Raw genomic sequence first — 17,209 nt, 5'->3', positions numbered from 1 at the left:
CTTTTGGTTCTCGCACAATTTTTAGATAAATATATTCTTATTTTTATATAAAACTGGTGTGGTGTTCCTTCTGTGAGTGTTTTTACTGTGTCGTTGTTGAAGTGTGTTGCACAAATACTTTATACATTGCTTCTGAAGTTACGCCTTTCCGCTCTTCGGCAGGCTACCCTTTCGGAAGCGGTGGTCCCTACTTGGACTAGGGTACATACCCCAGCCAACTAGAGACTCCGGTTCCAACAGGGCATTTTCAAACATACAATTTAAAAACCACCTTTACTAAAAGGTGGGTTATTAAATGCTGAGTTCAGAGAGCTTAAACCCCAAATCTCTATCTGTTCTCAATTGAAAGTTACACATGTAAAATGTTACAAGGCAGCTCCAATGTTAGCCCATGGGAGAGCTAGTCCAAGCAATAGTGAAAAACGAAATACTCTGTATTTCAGTATCAGAACATGTAAAACACAGCAGTGCTACCTTTAACATACACTGCACCCTGCCCAGGGGTCTACCATGGGCCAACTTGAGGGGTTGCTTACATGTAAGAAAAGGGACAGTCAGGGCCTGGCAAGTGGCTGCACTTGTCAGGTCGACATGGCAGTTAAAACTGCACACAGGCACTGCAGTGCAGGTCGGAGACACATTTGAAAAGGCTACTTGTATGGGTGACACAATCAGTACTGCAAGCTCACTAGTAGCCTTTGATTTACAGGCTCTGGGACCACTTAGTGCACTTAACTAAGGACGTACTACTATATCAGATATGTCAATCACGGATTACTAATCATAATAACAATTTACACAGGGAGAACTTGCACTTTGACACTGATCAGCATTGGCAAAGTGCCAAAAGCATCTAAGCCAGCAAAAACGAAATCCAGAACACAGTCAAAAAATGCAAGAGGTGGAGGCAAAAAGTCAGGGGAAACCACGCCAAGGATGCCAAGCCTACCTGCAGACTAGCATTCCAAGGCAGGGGAGCTTCAAAGAGCCACCAACTTTGGTATGCAAATCTTGTTTCTCGCACAGGAGAGGAAGTCAACCCTTTTTGTCCAGAACCCTTTGGCACCTAGGAAGGCGGGAAAATTATCTAGGTAGATGTCCACCCTCATGCTAGTGCCGCTACTAAGGTAAGCTACTTGAAGTGGAGGTGACTTTTCAAAGTTAACCATCTTGGTAATGGCAAAATCAGAAATTCGGGGACAGGTTTATGACCACCTCCCCAGGAAGTGGCTATATAGGGGCGTAGTGACCCCAAGGGTAGGTAGCCCATTGGCTGCTACTCTACATTCCACTAACACCCCAAAATTCAGAATTTTGGTGGGCCCCTGGCACCAGAGATTTAGATCCTGCTGACCAAAAGAAGAAGGGCTGCCGAAGAAGCAACTGACTTGGTACCAGCGCTGTCGGCCTGTCACATATTCTCGGCATATTCTCGGCACAGACTCACCTTGCAAGCTGCTGATCCTCCAAAACCCGGGAGAACTGCCAGCCCTTCTACAAAGACACAGGAACTCATGTGGAACAGAGGACGTGTCCCCCTGCACCTTACAGGTACCAAAGACAGAGCTGCGAGGCTCTAGGACCATTAAAACCTGACACCCGAAAGCACCACTGAACCAGTGTTGAAGTGGGCCAACAGTACCAATGTGGTCCCTAGACCATCCAGACTTTGAGCCCACCTGTTGTCTTCCTGCTGTGGACTTCCCAACACCACCTACAACATCTATTTGTAGTCCCTATATACCACAAATGCTCCAGGTGCCAAAAACCCAATGCCTCAGGACACCTCTGCACTTGTCACCGCAGGTCCATGGAGAAGAGGACCAAAGGAGTCCACCATGCCCGAGCATCATGAGGTCTGAGCTCCCCTGTTGATTCATCCTGACTGGCCTCCCAGTCTGACACTGCAGAATCTGTTCACAAAGATCGATCCCCATTGACTTGAATTTTGGCACCCAATGCTGTTTTGCACCACTGCACCTCGCCGTCCTTGTGCAGCTGAGGTGAACTGCTGGTGCTGCCTTAGATCTTGCCCCCTACTCACATCAAGTCCAGGAGATATGTTTCATAAGTTTCTGCAAAGAATTTGTATGCCGTATTTGTGTTTTCTTCCACAGGATAACATTGCAGCCTCTGACCAACGCACAAAGGGGCTCATTACGATGTCGGGCCCAACACCGACTCAGTCATGGGACTAACCAACACCCAGTCGGCGGCCTTGACCTCCCCATCACGATGCAACCAAACATTTGGTCACATTCCTATATTTCAATATAGGAGCATGAATTACAGCGATAAACTGGCCGAAATGCATGCTCCCATGGTGAAATGAGAGGTGCAATTCATCCCTGCAAGCACCGTAAGGTGCCTGCCACAAGGTGCAGGGATCAACAGGGGGGCACCATAGGTGCCCTATCTGCCTTCAACCGGCCTTGATCAACTCGGATCAACAGGCCTCCAACCGGCCGTGCACCAAAGGGGGCCCTGCTGGGGGGAACCAAACACGCTTTCTGACAAGGTTTCCATGTCGGACTGATTGGCATGGAATCCATATCGGAAATCGTGATTGCAATCTCACGGGCTGAAAGAGCCACCCTTGAGATTACAGGCTGGATTCCAACTGGCGAATGGCCTCTCCGAGCCGGTCGGAAGCCATCTGGAATGACCAGCCAGTTTCCTTCGACCTACACCATCGTAATGAGGCTGGCATAAAGTAAACTGAATGGCCCATTACCATACGGCCCTAAAGGCTCTGGCCATAGGTCACAGCCTTTACGGGCCATATCGTAATCAGCCTAAATGTATAGACTGCTTAAATTTAAACATATTTCCCTGGAAAAACATACTTAATTGATCATATTGATTCTGGTGCCTCCCTGATAAGCCTTAGTGTGCTTGACTACACCCCCCCTCAAAAGAGCACCTTGGGATTGTTAGAGAAAGCCGTGTCTACTCGTAAGGGAATACCCGGAAGCCTTGCACAGTATATTCCATTTTAATATAGTACATAAGGAGCCAGCTTCCTACAAGTATTAACCCCTGTCGGTATTCAGACAAAATATCAAAATATTGACCTACAGAAATATCGAGTTGAAAATATCGTCAGGCAGAAATATTATCAGCAAGAATATCGTTGACAAGAATATCAGCATTAATGTAAATATTATCGAAGTTAGAAATATAGAAAATGGTAGTATTGATTACAAAAATATCTACGTTATTAACATTGATGTTAAAAGTTCTGTTGTTAAAAATATCACTTTTTAAATTTGTTTTTATATTTTACTATATATTCTAATTGTATATGTTATAAATTGTATGTATAAATAGTGTTAATGTGTTTAATATAATGTGTGGATTATTAGTGCTTTTTAAATTTAATGTAATAGTTTTTTGTCATTTTTAGTACCATAGTGAGTTGTGGGGTTTATAGGGGTACAGAGTGGGAAGTAAATTAATTAAAATTAATTAATAATGATTTTTTAAATAATATAAATTATTTAATTAATAATTATATATGACATTATATAATTCGTTTTTTTTTTTAAATTTAAGTTTTAGGTGTGGGTTGTGGATTTTGTATGGGTAGAGGATCGGAGGTAAATTAATTATAAATAATTTAAAAGATATATATATATATATATATATATATATATATATATTAATTATTTATTTGATATTGTATTAACTGATAAATAATTATGTAAATTAAATTTCATACTAATTTGTTTTGCATAGTTTGTTGTTTTTGTAAGGGTAAAAGGTGTGCAGGAAATTAATTATAGTATTTAATCTATGGTAATACATCAAAAGTATTTAATTGTTTAATTAAGATATTGTTTGTCTCATATATTATTTGTCAGTTTTATTTGTAGGGTTAAAGGGAGGGGAGGTAATTAAATATAATTAATGTATGATTATTTAATTAGTATTAATTGTTTAATTGATAATTATTTTTGTTATTATGAAATTAACTTTTTTTAATATATATCGGGTGAGGTTGTTTCTTTTCTAATCATAAAGGGTGGGAAGGGAAATAAATATAATTAATTTACTATTTGGTAATTATTATTAATAAACAGTTATGTAAAATGTGTAAAGATAATTTAACACATATTTTAGGTGTGAGTTGTGTAGTTTGCATAGGTTTAGGGTAGGGAATTACTTAATTAATAAAAAATAAAAAATATTTAGATACTTTTCAAAATGTTAGCTTTTTAATATGTTATGTGTTAGTGTTTTTTTGCTTTTTATTTAAAAAAAAGTATTATATTTATTTCTTGTTATTTTGGTAATATAGTTTGGTATGTTAATTATAATCATAGTACTTGTATTAATTTATAATATGTATTAATGCTTGTAATAAGAAAATAATTTGTATATAATTTATAATTAAAATTATATACATAATTTTTCTATTTAATTCTAAAGAAATGTTATTATTTAATTATGTTTTTAAGATGATTTTCTTAAAGTGAACTACTGTGTATGTAATGTTTTAAGGAGTGACTGGATTGGTAATAGTAAATGTTACCTCTCCGCAATACAACACTTTCCCTACTGTTGTACTGACTGGAGGAGGAATAATACATTCTACCCTTCTGCAATACACTTTCCCTACTGTTGCACTGACTGGATTTGGAATAGTACATTTTACCTCGCTGCAATTTAACATTTTCCCTGGTGTTGCAGTAACTGGAGTGTGAATTGTAAATTTAACCCTTCCTCAATCCAACACTTACCCTACTGTTGCACTGACTGAAGTGGAAATAGCAAATGTTACCCTTCTGCAATCTAACACTTTCCCTCCTGTTGTACTTATTGGAGTGGGAATAGTAAATGTAACCTCTCTGCAAACCAACACATTCCCTATTGTTGCACTGACCTGATTGGGAATAGTACATTTTACTCCTCTGCACTCCAACACTTTCCCTACTATTGTACTGTCTTGCGTGAGAATAGTAACTTGAACTCCTCCGTCACCCACCACATTCCAAAGCTGTTGCACTGACAAGAGTGGGAATAGTAAATTTTACCCCTCCACCATCCTACACTTTCCCTAATGTTGCTCTGACTGGGGTGGGGAATAGTATAGGGAATAGTAAATTTTACCCCTCCACCATCCTACACTTTCCCTAATGTTGCCCTGACTGGGGTGGGGAATAGTATATTATACCCCTCTACATTCCAACAATTTCCATACTGTTACTCCTAGAGGAGTGGGAATAGTAAATGTTACCCCTCTACAATCCAGCACTTTCTCTACTGTTGCACTGAGTGGAGTGGGAATAGTACATTTTTACCCCTCTTAAATTCAACACATTCTCTACTGTTGCATTTATTGCAGTGGGAATAGTAATTTGTAGTTTTCCTAAATGAATCTTTTTTGTACTGTTTTACAAATTTGAGTGGCAAGACTATGGGCCTCATTTACAATCAAGGGGTCTCAGGACTGACAGACCTCCGGCCTCAACACCGCAATTACGATGCAACCACATATGTTGTGGTTGCATTCTCCCATTTTTCTATGGGAATGTGTGCTACAGCCATAAACTGGCTGTAGCACAAACTCCCATAGAAAAATTGGGGAATTTGTTTATTCGGGCACCGAGTGGCAGGCACCCTTATGGTGCAGGGATTAACACCCTTGCCCCCAAATTGGAGGCTGCAGGCCCTCAGAGTCACTTTCCGACAGGATTTACATGTTGGAAAGCCCGACATGGAAAGCCTGTTGGAAACTGACATTGTAAACCCTACTGCGGAAACTCTGTTCATAAGAATTACGGGGAGGCCTCTGACTGGCCGACATGCACCTTTAGCCCATCAGAATCCAGTCTGAATGACTGACTTGTTTCACTTTCGACTGCCTGCATCACAATGCGGCGGTCGAAAACGAAACTATGATGAGACTCGGAAAGCCTCCCACCTGCAGTTGTAGGCTTTCTGACTCTATCGTAATTAGGCCCTATATGTTTTTTGGGTGGGATTTTATAGTTTTGTTTTTATTAATTGCATTCAGATTAAATGTTTTTGTCTTGGTAAAATGATAATGTTTAATTAGTAATGATTTTAATATGTAATATAGTTTTAGTAAATGTTTATTTTTATTTGTAATTAAATGAGTATGTTTTTTAAAATTTTTGGGTATTGTATATATATATATACGTTTTGTTGTATTGTTATATTAAAAGATATTAAATTATCATATACATTCAACCTATTCATTTAATAATATTTTCGAATTAAATATATATAGTTAAATGTATATATATAAATGTGTACATTTAAAAAAATAATTCTTACTTTAATAAAATAAATATAATTTTTATTATATTACTGTTACTTTTAAATGTATTTAATGTTTAATATTTATGTTTTTATATATATATAATAAAACTATAACATTGACCACTATATTAGTGGCAGCAATATTTTTGTTTCAATATTTCTGTCATTTACATTATAAACATAAAATGGCAATATTTTGGGGCCGATATTTTCGTGGTGATGACATTGTAGATCGATGTTAGTGGCCTAAATATTCTCACAGAGACCACTCTTGTCAACCATTTATAATAAATACCCTCCATGGTGTCACAAAAGGCGCATGTCATCAGTAATAAATGCCATTCATGCTGAGGCAAACAAAACTGCATGATAACCCTTAAATGTTAACAATCAAAGCAAACCTGATTCTGTTATTAGCTTGTTGCGGGCTCACGTTCAAGAAAGAGCAAAAGTAATAAACGTTAATTTCCATACCACAAACTCTGGGTTGCCACATAGGAAAAGAATGGTTTCCTATCTAGAACTTTGGGAATAAGGCACCTGGTGGGTTTGTTTGCTGAAGGCATTTGGGAATTGCTATAAAATTGGGTAGGGATGCCACAGGGAATTTTCACCCCATTTTATTCGGAATGAGCCAGGAGTCATCCCTACCCACTACATGGCGCAATGCATAAATGTGTCACCCCAACACACCATTTCCTGGGCACTTTTTGGACCTGTAAAATAACAGAAAGAGGACTGCACTTTATGTTTGAGACCAGTGAGGAGACCTGAACACATGTACCCAGGGCAAAACTAAGTAACTCCAATGGTCATTTGGCTGACCTCATGTGTGGGTATACGGAGACAACCAACTGCAAGAGGCCTTTTTCTTGAAGTGTCGAGTTGCTCAGTAGCAACTGGACCTGGATTGGACCCTGCTGCTGGCTCTGCTTGACACCCTGCGAGTCACTAAGTGCCTCCCTTGACATCCTGATGGCCTTAGAAGTGTACTTTTGTGGTTCTTCAGGAACCAGAAGAACTTTTGGAAACTTTTGAAACATTCTCCTCAAGAGGTTCAGTGGGAGCGGCGGAAAAAGTATCCAACTTAAATTGGATACTTAAATTGGCTATTCCAGAGCGTCATATTAGATTTCAGCTTCATACTGATCCGTGCTTTCTACACTTTGGAAATAAATTAATAAGTCCCATTCTACATTGGGATTTAGACATTTTTCAGTGAGAAATCTCCAAACATTGTTTGATTTGAGATGCATACTGATGCATATTCCAATTATAGTTTTACAAAAGTCAAAACTCACTGTACTGTTTTGCATGGAAAATCTTGCATTTGTCTAGTACATGTACTAGCTGGTACTCAGCACATTTGCTGGTTTAAATTGCCATGGCTTTTGCAATGTCTGCTCATCTGATCATAATTTGGTCCACTTCAAGTATATGTTAGAATACCTTAGGCTGTCCTGTTTTCAGTGCTTTTTTGGATTCCAGTGACATTTTATCAGTGTTTTCCAAACCCTTTAAAACCTCTGCTTATTCATCTGCCTAGCCCCCAAAAAGAGAAAAAGACTGTGTTTTTGCTGTGTTTACAAAACATATTTTTTGAAGTGATTGTCATTAAGTACAAGTTTTGAATTTAAAGGAGAGTTATTACAGGGTATTTGGGGGTCTATTATGCAAGTCCTCCGCCATCGCCCCGGTAAATGGGACTGTCCGCTAAGGGTGTGGCGGTGCTGCATGGGCAATTAAGATGTGCCCGCCACACTGGCGAGCGCATCTCTCATTTTTTGCATTGCGGCGAGCTGTGCTCCCTACAGCACCCGCCGCAATTCAAAAAAGGCATTCATGCATGTGCATGCACAACGTGGCAGGCACTGCGCGATGCCTGCCACGTCGTCCATGCAAATGCAGGGGGGTACCATAGGTACCCCCCATGTGCCCCCCACCCCCTCAACATCCTGAGGGCCCACAACAGACCCCCAACTCAGGAATCTGCATTTGGCTGCCTTCCGCTGCCATCGTAATATGGCTGGCGGTGTCTAGCGGACACTGCCACCATATGCAACCCTTTTCCACCCAGCCAACCTGTTGAATGGGTGGAAAAGCAACGGACGGCCTTTCCATCCGCCGCGGTTCCCCCGCCATCATAATATGGCGGTGGTAATGGGAGGCGGGCGATGGTGTCTTCCCAATGGCATTCTGTCCAATGGTCTTATGTTTGACTGTGTTAAGCTTAGAAAATCTGTGTATTGCACTCACAAATCATTGCTCTCCCTCGCATCACATTATCTCTCACACTCACTTTGACAGATCTCTTTCTGGTTCACTTGACTGATAATAAATTAAAAAAAGGCAGAGTGGGGTATTCAAAAGTTTAAATAAACAAATTCCTGGGGGGTCAATCATATACTCCTGATTGACTATTATGACATTGTACGAGTGGCCAATCTCGCCAACAGCATAGAACCTTGTGAAAATGTTAAAGTGCTAAATTACAACAGATTAATTTGGAGCCCTACAGTCTAAGGCACCTGTAACTTAGGCCCCCATTCGGATGGCGGGCGGACTTTGCCCACCAGCCATCCTCACGGAAAACCGGACCTCCCGCGAGCTGTGCGGTGGGCCCGCCTAGCATATTATGATGCGCCCGCCGCAGTGGCGGGCGCATCAGGCATTCATAACATGGCGGCGGTAGGTTTTCACTCCAGCACCTGCCGCAATGCTATAAATGCGGTGCCTGCCGCATTACTATGCAAATGCAGGGATTACCACAGGTACCCCCCATGTGCACCCCCCTCGCCTTTACATGGGGGCCCACAGGGGGCCCCCAAAGTGAAGACCGCATGCCTTTTGGTGGCATTGCCGCCACAGAAAGGCATCTGATCCTGGCCATCCTAATATGAACCGTTTTCCGCCCCAGCCGCAGGGCTACCGGGGCGGAAAAGCAGCGGACAGTGTTTACATCCGCCACGGTCCCCCCCGCCATTGTAATATGGCGGGGGGAAACGGGTGGCGGCTGGTGACGGATGTCGGCGGATCGCCACCGCATGCATGGCGATGGGGATCCGCCCGACATCCTAATGGGCCCCTTAATGCCTTACCCATGCTTACCACTGCTTATTTGCACTACTTGAATTTAGATTTCAGTGGTTTTTTCTCAGTGTTTTCCAACCCTTGCCACTGCTTTTCTATACTATTTGCCTGAATACATTAAGGTAGTACTGCTGTCATTTGGACATTCATAACTGCCAAGTGTCCCTATGGCAAATGTCTCACTTTAAGTAAGTCCCGACTATTTAACAGATATCACCTTGTATTCTGGAAGATAAAATGGTGCTGTTAACATTGCAGCTATGGGCTGAAAAACTCCAACAGTAAAGGGACTTTGGGAAAAAGCCAGTATTAACTGAAGGTATGAAACATAACAACGGACACCTCAAAGCTGTGACTTTTGTTGGTATATGCAAAGTCATGTGTGCTGTTTTAACCACTATCCCAAGTACATGGCAACAGCACTCATTTTACAGGTACCTATCACTGTACTACACCTTATATTGAATATGTAAGCCTGGGTGTTTGGCAGTTGAACTGCTATCAATACTGACTTTTTGAAAATGGGGGCTGATGTGTCAAAGTGTTTTACCTATTCTGTGACTGTAGATAAGTGTGATAGTACATGTTGGCCAAGATTATTATGAACTGGCCATTTCATCAATCAGAGCAGGAATTAAAGACTGCCGAAAGACGTTTTTTCTAAATTATATTTGTAGATTCTCTGAAGCTCATAAATATATAAATCAGACACAAAAAAGCTTCTAAACCCTGTACCTTTAATTGAAGCACACAAAACCAGAGGAAACAAAAGGAAGAAGAAAACATATTGTAGTGACATCCCTAAATAACACAACTTGAGCAGTGTAATCCTAGACATATCTTTAATGCTTTAAAAAAGCTGTATTGTGTTTACCTGGGGTATTGTGTTTACCTCTTCATGAAGACATACAAATGTCTCATTCTCTTTCACTTTCCAATCTTTGAATGGCATTTTAGTTTGTGGTTGTGCAGGTGTTATCAGTGTTTATATATTTACTCTGATGAGGGCTGTTTACCTTTGAGTGGGGTTTAACCGCTTCCATGCTTCGGACGGCCTCCAGCCGTCTGACGTCACAGTGGGCATGTGCGGAGGACCGCCGGGAGCCTTCCGACCCACAAACGTGTCAAATTTGTCAGTTCTGCAGGGGAATTCAGGCCGCAGCGAAGCGGTTAATCATTTGTCATAGTTTTAAACCCAAACTGTACAGTCTGGGAAAGCTCTATATTCTCTACAAATCAGGGCTCCAGAATATTTTTTGAATATTTGTATTGAGTTCCATAGAGCTATTTGCCTCCATCTCATTGTAAAACGGATCCAGTTCTTGTGTTTTACACTAGTGCTGGCAACTTTCACGATAGATGTTACAGAGGTTTGCAAAATTAATGTTGTTTAGTGTTGCTGGTGTTTCAGAACATACACTTCACAAACTGTTAGACTATAATTGTACATGCTCGCCATTATCTAACGTCATAAAGGAATGTTGACTTCATGTTTCTGTTTTTAAAGCAGTATAATTATAATTGAGGAAACAAAGTTGAAGTAATCAACATTACAGAATTCATTATCTCAAATCCAGTGTTGCAGGGTGTGGAGTAAAAAATACGCTTGAATTTTTTTACCGTTCTGAAATATATTTGAACAGGTAAGTCTGACTCGACATATTAAAGCTAGACCGTGAATTATGATTATTCTGCTGACTGGCGCTGATGAAGGCAGTAAGGAATCCTGACAGAGGCACTTCTAATGAGTCCGCTTTTCTTTGAGATCATCACCTGAGGCCACTCAGAGTTTACAAGTCACAAGGTAAGATTTGTTTTCTGGGAATTACATATTCAGAGGCGGCCTGCCACAACCCTAGCCCATCAAGATGTCTACCGTGGCAAATTCAGCATAATGGATTACGTGGCATGGCATGATTTGCTGCACTTACCGTGTTTGTTTAAAAGCCGTGACTTCTTGCAGTGGTAAGCGAGTTCCTGCTCGCAGTGTTCTGCATGGATAATGGTGGCCTGCAGCTGATCTGGGTTGGCGCTGTATTTGAAAGACACTGTGTGCGGGTGGTAACGGTTGGAGCCTTTCACCCTGATCAGGTCGCTGTTGTTGTGCTGCATGATTGTCCATGAGGTATCTTGCAGATGGCAGGGAAAAATACAAAATAGAAAGTCAGCCAACGTGAAGAGGAGAGCAGAGCAAGGCTAAGGAAATTCACATTGAAAAAGAGGCTGCATTTGCTTTTTCTATTTTTCGCCACTAGCGTGTGCAAAACAAAGAGAGGGAGAGCACATCATGTAAGAACAATGTTTATTTCGGTTTTGTTTTTGCTAGTGGTGACACATTTATAAAACTTGGCATCCTACCAGGCCGACAAGCAAACAAAAACAGACTCCATATAGACAGCCACAGCAAGAGGCATTAGATAAATAATGGAGTTTTCCATCAGAGGTGCATATTTTTTTATTGATGTTAAATAACCCAGAGACACCTGTGGACAGAAAGAGAAACATATATCTTCCATCACATGCATAGAATCCAATAGACTTCCTGGCCAATCTCGTCTTTTCTTGACACACCTTCAATGTGTTCTTCTGATTTAGTGAAGCAATCATAGTGCTCTTGCTCATCGGTGCTTGTTTCAGACTCTAAATTCATTCAAGCTTTTGCCTTCCCAAATTTCATCAGACCCATAGCACAAAACTTGTGTTTAGTGTGGCATAATCCGCAGTAATGACACTAGAATAAAATGGACTGGGCCCAGGATTCTAAGCATCGAATACGTGTTACACAATAGAGCAGTATGTTAATGCGTTTCCGGTGCACCTTGATTCCTGGTGTTATTGTATTCTAAGGAGTGTTTGCAGAAATTCGGGACCAATGTGGCATCTTAAAGCAACTTGTTCAAGATGGATAGAATTTTAGAGGAGGGAGGTTGGTGCACTAAAGGTTTCAGGGACGAGTCCAATAGACGACTAAAAACTTGTGGGCAAAATAAAGAGATGTAACCTTAACTTTTAATTGGTATTAAAGTCTTGCCTAGAATAAGGTATATCATGTGTTTCAATGACAGTAACTTCGGTAAAAGCAGAATGAAAACTAAATACAAAATCACAGTAGAGTTGAAGATTGTTCCGCAATAAAAAAAATATGGGGAAAGCAAATGGTACATTGTAATGCTCATTGAATCAACAACATTTGTCAAAAAAGCTTCTAAGATAAATGCAGCTTTACAGGTGGCTTCTTCTAAGCCTCTATACACTTTGGGCTAAATTTGTGGCAAACGCTGAATCCTAAAATAAGTTTGGATAAAAACACTTGTGTTAATTAGATGGATGTTCATGGCACTACTAAATACTCATGGACAGATCCATGCCTCCAGAGACACAGGCATTCTCACCTCTTACTCACACATAGATAGTCCTGCAATGTCTCTACAGGAATAGGGTTGGGTAAGACCATTGGGGTGCCATAGGACATGTAAGCCTATGGTCAGAGTTTGGTCTGAGAAACTAGACACATTGTCAGTCCAAGGATGAGTGTTTAACCAGGTGTAAGACTGTGGTGATCTGTAATGTGTACTGCTTGTTATTATTCCATCACTCAACCCTGTGATGTCATCCATGGGGTTTCCATGTACTGAAGACTCCTCCCCAGTGTTCCCTGTTTGGCAGTTGCAGCTGCTGTGTCTTCCCTTCAAGCTGGACGGCTCTCTTCTCCTGAATAAATCCCCAACTACAGTCTCCTGCCTACGCCTCATCTTTACATTGGCGACAGAGGATGGTCAGCTGCTCTTCAGCTGTCTTTTCAACCTTCACAACAACTTCTTCACGCAAAGCGTTTTGAATTTCAGGACATTTTCTTTCTTTACGAACAACATTCATGTGAGTACCTTTACAAACTGTTTTATCCGCTGTACACATTGAGAGCCGTCGCAGCCACAGGACTTCCGTCCGTTTTTTTTTTTAACCTGCTTTGTTACTATTCCTGCCGATGAAGCCCCCATTGCGCGTTACCAAGCTGCGTGTAATCAAGCTGCATGTGACTTTTCCCTGTGCCAGCCCACATTACTTCTACCGGCTGATTTTCACAAGACTTTTCCGCCGCTTTTTAAGACTTTCCTACCTTCATCTCTGCCCTTCCAGCGCTGCGTGTGCCTCCACCGCTTGTTCTTCTCCCTTCGAGCTGCGCTTCACAATGATGACGTGGTAGAATCTTCAACGTACCACAACCAAGCGCCATCACGCATCACGCATGCTGGTTACCATAACAATTTCTATCCGTCGAGACGTTCACGCTGTCTGTCAGCCACCACGTCACGACAACGCTTTTCCTGCTTTTCAGCTTCTACATGTCACAAAGGATTTATTCGTCACAAAGGCTTCATCTGCTGCACTCAAGTCTTCATTGTCTCTGCCGTGCACAGCTAACCCGCTGCAAAGCTTTTGCCTTCGCTGATGCACACAGCCATTGATGTTCCGCTTTATTTATTCACACGCTGATGTACACAGCTTTTCTTTTATATGCTGATGTACACAGTTCCTGCACGCACATTCTTGTTTACCTGCTCAATCTACTCATCACGCTGATGTGCACAGCTCAAGCACGCAGCAAACCATTTCTTTCTTCTCACGCTGATGTGCACAGCTTTTATATATATATATAACAAAAAAAACTACGTCTTCGCGCTGATGCGCACAGCCTATACTTACTATTGCAACGTTTACATGCTGATGTGCACAGCCTCTGCACGCTGATGTGCACAGCATCTGCACATCTCAAAAATTATTTACACATTTGTGCTACAGTACATTTTCTCAGTTATTTGTTCATTATTAATTGCAAATTTTATTCTAAAGACCTATTTACAATAGTTACATTTATTCCATAAATACAATTTTTCTCATTTTTTTTTGTCGAATTAAAACATTTCATTTCAGAGGGAAAAATAGAAGATCTCACAATGCAAAGTGTCTCTCCTCCAGCTCCGTTTCTTCAGACTCCTGGAGATCCTCCTCTCGAATGGAAGCTTTTGTTGAGATCTTTCATGGCCTACTTAGGTGCAATTGATGGTCTCAGATATCGTGCAGAAAGAAAAAAAAGTCTAATGTATTATCATCTTGGTGTGGAAGGCCAGAATGTTTTTGACCATCTACCTCCTTATGTTCCACCTCCTGGTGAAGCTCCAGATGAATTCGACATAGCCATAGCCAAATTGGACAAGCACTTTGTTAAAACTAAAAACATGGTCGTACATCGTTACAAATTTTTCACCAGGGCTCAAAAACCTGAAGAAAGCATTGACACTTTTGTTACTGCCTTGAAAATACTTGCTTCTAAATGTAAATTTGATAATTTCACCTCTCAACTTATTAGGGATCAACTTGTTGCTCGCTGTTCCTGTAAACAAATCCAAGGGAAACTATTATCGTGCAAAGATCCTTCTCTGGATAAGGCTATTGACATAGCCAAAAGTATAGAGACATCCTTGGAAGATTCTAAACAATTAGAAGTTTCCCTCTCCAATACTTCTATTTCTAGCGCAGTTTCCACCAAAACGCCTGTTCCTACTAAGACTTCTAACTTTATTCCTCGTTACTCATGTGGTTATTTTAGAAGAATGGGAACCACTAGTACTAGAAGACCCTTTATGCCCAATAGACAATTCAGCCCAAGTACTTTTTGTTTTAGATGTGGCTCCTCTTACCATGTTTCCAACTTCAAAAATGGTCCTGCCGCCAACCAACAATGCAGTCAATGTGGCAAAAATGGTCATTTCTCAAGGGTTTGTATGAGAGGTAGAAGAGGTAGTGTGCGATGTGTCATGAATGAGAATGATCCCTCCCCTGATTTAAATTCTCCAGAGCATTCAACTGAATATTCAGAATGTGATGTAACTACTCAGGAGTATGTAGTTGTTGTGAAAGACAGTGACAACATCAGTCACACTTTGCATGTTCCTGATCCTGAAGTCGATACTATCATTGAAAAACATCACGTCCAATTACTTGTAGACACCGGTGCTCGCATCACTATTGTTTCCCACAACAAATATTCTCATTTCTGGCAAGATAAGTTTTTACTTCCCCCTGATGTTCTCACTGTGGCTTTTGAAGGAAGCAAAATTAATCTTTTAGGTTATTTCTGGGCTGAAATCTCCATTTTTGGCAAATCTATTAAAGGGAAGGTTTATGTTGCCAAGCGAGGCATCAATGTCCTTGGTCTCATACATCAGGCAGAATTTGGTATTACTATTAAACCTGGTTTACCAAACCCTGTATTTATTGAAGGGTGCAATCTTCCTTGTTCTACGTCTTCATTTTCTGTCCCTGTATGCAACATTTTGAATGGTAAATTGTGGGAGCGCAAATATGAAAATATTTTTGAAGATCACCTTGGTAAAATCACCAACTTCCAACATTTTATCAAAGTCAAAGATTGCATTACCCCAGTCAAACACAAACTCAGAAATGTCCCACTCAGTATTAGAGACGATTTGTCTAAACACCTAAAATCACTATGTGAACAAGAAATTATTGAAAAAGTAGAATCAACATTATGGCTTTCTCCCATTGTACTTGCCAGGAAAAGGTCTGGTGACCTTAGGATGTGTGTGGATTTACGCAGTCTTAATGAGGCTATCTGGGTCGATGGCTTTCCCCTTCCTCGTATTGAGGACTTGATAGCAAAGGTAGGCTCATCTACTTGGTTTTCCAAACTCGATTTAAAGGCGGCCTACCACCAGATTGAATTGCATCCTCTCTCACGACACCTCACCGCTTTTGTAACACCGGATGGTGTATTCCAATTTTGTCGCCTTCCTTTTGGGTTGGCTTCTGCCGCCGCTGTTTTCCAGCGTATCATGTCCGAAATGTTTGAGGAACTTTCTAACGTAGTTGTTTTCCAAGATGATATTCTTATTTTTACTCAAACTGAGAGCGAGCATGACAAAGTCATTGACCAAGTTTTTAACATCCTGGAACAAAGAGGTGTAACTCTACAGAAGAGTAAGTGTGTATTCAAAACCAGAGAGGTAGAATATCTTGGTCATACCATTTCTGAGAGTGGCATCAAGCCCAGACCAGGTCTGGTCAAAAGCATCATTGAAGCTCCTGCCCCTTCTAACAAAGAACAACTTTTGTCCTTTCTTGGTCTTTGTGAGTTTTACTCAAAATTCATGAGAGACTATGCCAAGACCACTGAATGTTTTAGACTTTTACTAAAAAAGGGTGCCACCTTCAGCTGGTCTGATGAGTGTGAAAAGGGCTTTCAGCTCATTAAAGAGCACACCACTAATGCTCCTGCTCTTCAACCTTTTAATGGTAATAGAGAAACTGTAGTCACTGTTGATGCCTGTGAATATGGCTTAGGAGCTGTTCTCTCACAATTGGCTTACGGTAAGGAATTTACCGTGGGGTTTGCCTCCAGGACTCTCCGTCCTGTTGAAAGGAAATATTCAGTCATAGAGAAGGAACTGCTAGCTTGCGCTTGGAGTGTTGAGAAATTCAAATCTTACTTATGGGGTAGACCGTTCATTCTTCAAACCGACCACCGACCTCTTGTCGACATTTTGTCAGGTAGAAATATCAAGCGCACAACCGCACGGTTGGCTAGACTTTCCACTAAATTATTGGAATTCAACTTCAAAGTTATCTACATCCCTGGTGGTGAAAACAAACGTGCAGACTGTTTGTCCAGGTTACCCATACAAGAACCTGACGAAAATGATTGGGAAACTGAAATTGAGGAATGTTTTGTGGCCAACATTTCCCAAAATTCCATTTCTTTCGCCAAAAGTGATTGGATTAAAGCAGTTGAAAATGATGCTGTTCTCAAGGA

General features: G+C 40.9%; 1 protein-coding gene across 1 annotated transcript in view; it reads right to left on the bottom strand.

The window, feature by feature from the left end:
* CNTNAP4 (contactin associated protein family member 4) overlaps positions 1 to 17,209 on the bottom strand; it is a 1,879,337-nt gene that overhangs the window by 429,037 nt on the left and 1,433,091 nt on the right. Inside the window, exon 13 of the mRNA XM_086961154.1 lies at positions 11,310 to 11,507. Within this exon, the coding sequence (XP_086817280.1) occupies positions 11,310 to 11,507 (198 nt within the window). The remainder of the gene's footprint in view (positions 1 to 11,309; positions 11,508 to 17,209) is intronic.

The sequence above is a fragment of the Lissotriton vulgaris genome, chromosome 3_1 (assembly GCF_964263255.1).
Source record: "Lissotriton vulgaris chromosome 3_1, aLisVul1.2, whole genome shotgun sequence".
NCBI lineage: Eukaryota > Metazoa > Chordata > Amphibia > Caudata > Salamandridae > Lissotriton > Lissotriton vulgaris.
The sequence above is the reverse complement of the archived record's forward strand: the minus strand, read 5'-3'. Positions and strand labels throughout refer to the sequence as shown.